We start from the raw sequence: 6,859 nt of genomic DNA, 5'->3' as shown, positions 1-6,859 counted from the left end.
TAATCTATTTGTTTGTTTCAGATTAAACATAATAACCTAGATTATAATAACTTGAACTGAATCAAGTAGGGCCTTCTAAACAGGCCCTAGGAAATAAATTAAGAACATTCTCAGACGAAAGCATGCACCTAATAGCCTTATCGGTCGCCCTATATGAAAATAGCCATTGCCAATAAGTTTTAAAACTTAATTTTGAAGTTAATTTTTGAATATTTTTAACGTCGCTTCTTTTTCAGCATTAACTTCTAAGACACAGTTTTATCCATAATTTATATTGTATGGCTTATAATCAGCTCATAGCCAATCTTTTGATATGGTCTAGTCTTCATATAATGTTCATTTATTGGCCAAAATAGAATGATGGAATAAAAATTTACTGGAATTCTATAAAAAAGAATTGTTTTGGGGGGGCATTGTGACTGTTTTATTTAAGAAAAGAAGATTGTAATTGTGTTAGTCTTTAAAAAAAAAAGTATGACTGAACTGTTCAAATGTCATATTTCCTTTTACATTTTGTCGAGCAAATTTCCGATGGTCAAATAATGTAGTACATTCAATTTACACCCTATAAGCATCTCAAAGGTCCACACTTTACCCTCAATTTTAGCATATCATCTTCTAATATCATGTCAAAACACACACGAATGGCGGTGGTATGCTTGAAGGTATCACTAGGTCCACGATAGTAATACAAGAAAAACAAGACGAGTAACGAATAAACATGTAGAGAATCTTGCATCAACTATGACGATGGAAACTCGCTAGTGCTTGTTGGTTGAGAGATTTGGCTTATGTGTATATCTGGGGCTTCAAATGATTTCTCATATCTCAACTCCCGTGGCTCCTCTACAGTCTAAACAAGGGCTTAAGAAGTTCGTAGAGACACATTTTTTAGGAACATGGTTAACCATCTTTCTTTTGTGTTAACTGGTTCGAATCACAAATTGGTACATGCATGTATGTTCACTTTTTGGAAGGGTACAAATACAACAGTAAATAACAAAGAAAAAAAAAGAACAGTAGAAAACAAAATCCGTGCCGAGTCAACAAAGGGTACACGTAGTCAATTTTGTACGATGCCAGCGCAGCATCCTCGAACGCCTCAGCAAGCTTCCCCGTCCCTCCAGCTGAGGTAGACCACTCCGGCCAGGTAGTGCGCGTAGGCGCCGGCGATGACGAGCACGTGGAACAGCTGGTGGCTGTGGCCGGCGAGGTCGAACTTCCCCGGCATCCACCGCTCCGGCACCCTGGTGGCGTACACCACCACGCCGGCGAGGTAGAACGCCCCCATGACCATCTCGTAGCCCGTGGTGAGCACCGCCTCCGGGCGCGCCCCGAACACGAGCATCTTGTGCACGATTGGAACGAGTCCTGACATGCCCATGCACGCGAACAGGCCGGCGCGCGCCCACCGCAGCTCGGGCTTCTCGAACACCGGCATCAGCGAGACGGCCACCGCGGCGGCGCCGAAGAGCGTGATGAAGCCGAGGTAGAGCGTGCCGAAGAACGGGTCGCAGAGGAAGGTGTAGTAGACGAGCGGGTAGAAGGAGGTGACGATGAGGCCCGTGATGCCGGCGTAGTCGAGGCGGAGCAGCACGTAGCTGGCGTGCTCCGAGTGGCAGGCCAGCAGGTGGCACGCGCTGCTCATCAGCAGGCAGAACATGGCGCCGCAGAGGTACGCGTAGAACGGCCAACGCGCGACCTGGTCGCCCGCCGCCGACAACGCCGCCGCCGCGAGCTCCGATTCGACGGACACGTTGCGCAGAGCCTGCACTGCCATGGCCGCTCCGTTGCTGCCGTAGCTCATCATCATCAGTACCATTGGGTTGCCGGTGTTGTTGGCCATGGTCATGGACGTCGCGGAAGATTCCATGGGAACCATCGTGGCGGCGCACACGGTGAGCGCGAGGAACATGAAGAACCCGATCAGATGCCTGCCAAGATACAGCAAGAAACGTTTGTCAATCAAAGCACCCAACCTGTGCCATCTCGCGTGCTTAGGTCCAGACGTGCTCTGATCGATCGAGTGCTTACGTCCAGACGTTGATGGTCTCGTTGTGGACGGCGAAGGCGCTGAGGAGCGCCTGCTTGATGGGCCACTCGCTGCGGTAGTAGTCGATGATGAACTCGTTGTGCTTGAGGAAGGCCGGGAGCGCGTCGTAGCTGACGAGCTCGTACTTGCGCTCGCAGCACCGCTTCGCAACGCCACCGTCGCCGCACTTCTTTCCTTCCAGGAGAGGAGACTTCAACGTCGCTGCTCTGTCCACGGCCGCATCGGCCGCGACAACGGCTTCGCTACGGATTGTGGTCGTCTTCTCCAATGTCACCGTGGACGAAGCCATCTGGGCGCGCTGCCTTGGGATAAAACCAGTATACGCTCTGTCGTGTGTGGCTCAGACAACTAATACTGTCAATTGGAGTTGGGAGAGGAATGCACAATCGAGCCTGGTTGCATGGTTTGGTTTCTGTCTTGCGTATTTATAGGCGTACGTTGCAGCTGCTGTCGAGTGTTGACATGAGCGCGAGTGCGCTAACGTACATAGGCGTCGGAAATTCGGCGACCCTACAGAAACGGTCCGATTACTGGAACGGCGGGCGCCAGGATGCGAGAAAAAAACACCGAGGCCTCTGCCTCATCAGTCAGTGTTTAGCGGCGCGCTATATTTAACAGACCACACAAATACTGTACTACGACTAATTATTCTCCGGTTTTGTAATTAAATCTGGCGCCAACTATGTTATTCATTATTAGTTAACCCCTTTTATTATACTGTTTTAAAGATAAATGTTATTCCCTCTATTACAATGTAAAACTTTCTAACATTGTAATACTTATATTATGAAATGGTGAAAGTATCAAGCTTTTCCAAAAAAATGGGAACCTTTTCGTCAAGTCAATACATGTCGCATGATATCCATGCCAGATGTCACGTATAAACATTTTGATCACCATGGCAAGGTCTGCCACATCATCGGCGCGGCTGCCACATCCCACATGCACCATGCGGGAATAGCTTGTGCAGAACGGCGAAAGTGTAGCTAGAGGTCGTCCACTTTTTGTGGCTTCTCTCTCGTAAAAGAACCATCAGGAGATTCAGGATAAAACCCAAACCGATTATCACCAGCACATGGGCGGACGTAGAGATGAAAACAGATCGGAAACGGACGGAAACTAATTTCACCATATTCGTTTTCATATTTTTTTTTTAGAATCGGAATCGGAACGAAAACTCGGATACGGAAATGAAACCGAATATTATCGAATACAGATACGAAGCGAATACGAGACGGAACGAATACGGTAGCGAATATTTACCGGTATATAAAAAAACCCCTCAAATTGAGTTTCTTGTTAAAGGAAGAGATATCGCTTATTATTTTAGTTCAACATCTCCAACATTTATATCGTCAATTTTGTAGACAGTCCCATAACTGTATGTGAAAAATCGATTTTCATGGCTGTTCCTCTAAGAGATCCATATACAAATATGATTATCATTTTCTATTCCCAAGACCTTTTACTATATGTATAACTTACTTACCATTGTATAAATTAGAGATGTTATTTATTTTACTTCACATCTTCAAAACTTGTAATGTTTGTATTATACTTTAAATGCTTTCAAATACAAATGTTATAAACTACAAAGTGGTAGATCCCGTTGAGCTCTATAATTTTGATATGGAACACATCTCCATCAGATGTCGTTTGAATTGTAGATCTGAGATTTTGTAAACATTAATATGGTATATTATATTGAATATTTAGACCCTTAAATGACCTCAAATAATAAAATAGTCAATATTAAAGTTGTAGATCTCATCGAGCTCCACAATGTTGATATAAAGTTTGTCTTCATCTGATTCCGTATGAAAAAGTTATGCATATATACGTGTTTTTTCTAAAATTTGCTCAATGTCTGCGGATATCCGAAAAAAATTCCGGATAGTTTCCAACCGTTTTCCGATTCCGACGGATAGTATCTTTACTGTATTCGTTTTCGTTTCCGAGAAAAAAATATCCAAATTCATTTCTGAATCCGAGAATTTTCGGATAATTCCAACCGAAACTATCCGAATCCAAAAAATAGTCCGACGGGACGGACGGAAACTATCCGAAACAGTTTTATCCTTACACGGAAGTGCGCGCAAGCCTGCCTGCGAACGCCTGAGAAACGTCACGGGCTCACGGCCACTAAAGATCGTATTGGAATGTAGCAGCCCGCCAATTCGGTTCAAGTCCTTTGTTGATCATGTTCTGAACACACAGTTAATTAGTAGGTTTCAAGTCAAGAATTGTAATCAGAATTCTAATGTTTGACATTTGAAAGCAGCTATGGCCAAAGTCTCCAACGAGGTGCTGCCCTTCTGAATTTTGAATGCCTGCAGGTCAATTTAGTGAAACGCTACAGTTACATATAGTATGAAAAGGTAGAATCAATATATACCAATGAAGTAAACTTTCCGATTCTTTTAGACTATCGGTACCAACCATGGTGAAGCCTCGCAACTGTCAACATCCACGTCCACGTCCATATTAACACACTGACGAATCACAAACTGACGATGCGTTTTATGCATGCCTGTCTCCTGCGATAACCCAAATTATGTGGACTTACGAAGGTGGCAATACCAAGTGGCTTGCTGTATGCTGTGTTTGCCTATGGTAGTCCTAAGCACTTCTCTTGGATCTTTTCTTACAAAGCCATGTGTGTGCCGTATGCCACGATGTTCCCGTTTTGTACATCGACCCTCTTTCGTCCTATATATATATGCGGTACGCCGATACGTGTGCAGTGTAAACTCATTCGTACCATTGTGACTTTGTGTCAGTCTCTGCAGGTTGCTCTTACAACTGCACACGTACGTATGTACACACCTAAGCAAGTGTCCAACACCAACACCGTCATATGCCGCATGGGCCGTGTGGCACTAGTCCGTGCTGTGACTTACGGCTCGAGCTAGCTCGCTCGCTCTGAGCTAGCGCTACGTACAGGTCGAGTCGTGTTCCTGATCAGTGATGTGTGAGGACTTCGTCGCGGACTTGATCGGTTGATCTGTACCTTGGGTGGGACATCGCGCGCGTCATCATAGGCCGCTCCGCCCAGAGACCGGGGAACGCGTGGGATGCCTATGCCCTGCCGAAAGGACTAATTAGCGCATACGCGTCGAACTCGCGTATAAGTCCACCTGGTACACGTGTCGTTAGCGCAGAGGTAAAAGCCTGAGAAAAAACGTGATTAGCACCATTATTAGTTTTGATTTTTCTTCCGGTAATTATGGCGTATATCCTATTAGAAAACGTAATTACCAGTGTGATTGACCTGATCTTTCACTTTTTAATTAGGCCATATCAGAAAATGAGATTAGCTCTGGGAGTAATTAGTACCAATTTTTCTTTTTCGCTACTTCGGCCGTATTTTGTTCAAATATAGTTTAAGACTTCCAACTCAACTCAGATTTAAAAACTTTTAACTTTTCATTTCAAATTTAAAACTTTCAACCTAGATTTAAAAACTTTCAACTCAAATTTGAAAACTCCCAACTTTCAAGTTAATATTTGAAAACGTTCAAGTCAAAATTAAAAATTTTCAATTCTATATTTTGTAAATAGGAGTGCGAAAGATTGAAAAAAATTGAAAAGAAACGGAAAAAAAGAGAGAGATCGGAAGAAAAAAGGTAAGTATGCGCTCCGCTTCGCCGCCCTGGGCAACGTCGCCGCCGCCTCCCACGCTTCTCCGACGACCTCAGCCTGCTACACTCCCGACCGCGCCCTCTGCAACGTTTTCCTCTCCGCTGCCGTCGCTGCAGGGTCAACTGAAGAACGACCTCTGGCGCGACACCCCCCCGCCGCCGCCGCCCAGATCCGCCGCATGGATCTCGCCGGGGGGTGTCTCCCACGTCTCGGCAACGCCGGATCCACAGGGATACTCCGCTCCGCTGAGTGCGCGCTCCTTCCGCGACGTCGTGGCATCCAGGAAGACCTTGGATTTCAAATTTGAAAAGCGCCAACAACCCGTTCGCTGCGACTTGAAGACGGCCTTTACTTCGCCCAGGCAGGAAGCCAGCAAATCACCTAGGCGCTCGCCTCCGCGACGCAGCAGCTACTCCACGCCCTACCGCGCTAGGCCGGAGAGGGAGATGGCGCGACGTCGCATCCACAGTACGGCCGCGGTGGAGGACCTCACTCCTCTTGAGCCTGGTTGGCAGCAGGTGAGAGTGCGCCATTGGTGGCGTCGGGCAGTTCATTCAAGCCCCGCCCAACCACCATCTTCAAGGCGACGAGATGTCTCTTCAATCCGGCCTCCCAGTGAGCCCAGAGTGCCCTCCGGCACCTTTCGCCTCTTTTCTAGCAAGAAACTTACGGTCGATGCTTTGTTTGCCTCTCTCGCGACCACCGCGCGGCACACTGCCGTGACCCGGTGCAGTGTTTCCTCTGCCACAAGTCGGGGCACAAAGCGCGTTTCTGTCCCCAACGCCGTTCCTTGGCCCCGGCTAGCGAACGCGGCCCGGAGCGCCGCCGCCAGACTCGCCAGCCTGAGCAACTTCCCTGTGCGACACGCCCACCTCCACTACTCCCTTCCAGCCGCCGCTCGCCAAATCCAACACAGACACGCAACACCACGCTTCCACCGCCCCCACCGCTCCCGCCTCCACCTCCTCACTCTGCTTTCTCGCCGATGGCACGTCTCGGCGACCCCTCCACCCGGCCGGAGGAGGAGGAGTGTTTCATCCCAACTCCGCACGCCACCGAGGTGGAACTCAAGGAATGGGAATCCACGGCGGTCATCACTTGGGCGGCCAAGGCGCCTGCATCCACCACGCCAAAGAAGGTGGAAGCCATTTTCATGGAGGAGCT

At 47.7% G+C, this 6,859-nt stretch overlaps 1 protein-coding gene across 1 annotated transcript; it reads right to left on the bottom strand.

Moving 5' to 3' along the window:
• Positions 1 to 895: 895 nt before the first annotated feature.
• On the bottom strand, positions 896 to 2,432 carry LOC127768090 (heptahelical transmembrane protein 4-like). The gene is made up of 2 exons (XM_052293613.1): positions 2,035 to 2,432; positions 896 to 1,934 (listed from the first exon to the last, which is right to left on the bottom strand). Exons 1-2 carry the CDS (start codon positions 2,340 to 2,342, stop codon positions 1,103 to 1,105), a joined length of 1,140 nt encoding a protein of 379 aa, XP_052149573.1. The 5' UTR covers positions 2,343 to 2,432; the 3' UTR covers positions 896 to 1,102.
• Between the last annotated feature and the right edge of the window lie 4,427 nt (positions 2,433 to 6,859).

Source organism: Oryza glaberrima, chromosome 3, assembly GCF_000147395.1.
Source record: "Oryza glaberrima chromosome 3, OglaRS2, whole genome shotgun sequence".
Taxonomy (NCBI): Eukaryota; Viridiplantae; Streptophyta; class Magnoliopsida; order Poales; family Poaceae; genus Oryza; species Oryza glaberrima.
The sequence above is the reverse complement of the archived record's forward strand: the minus strand, read 5'-3'. Positions and strand labels throughout refer to the sequence as shown.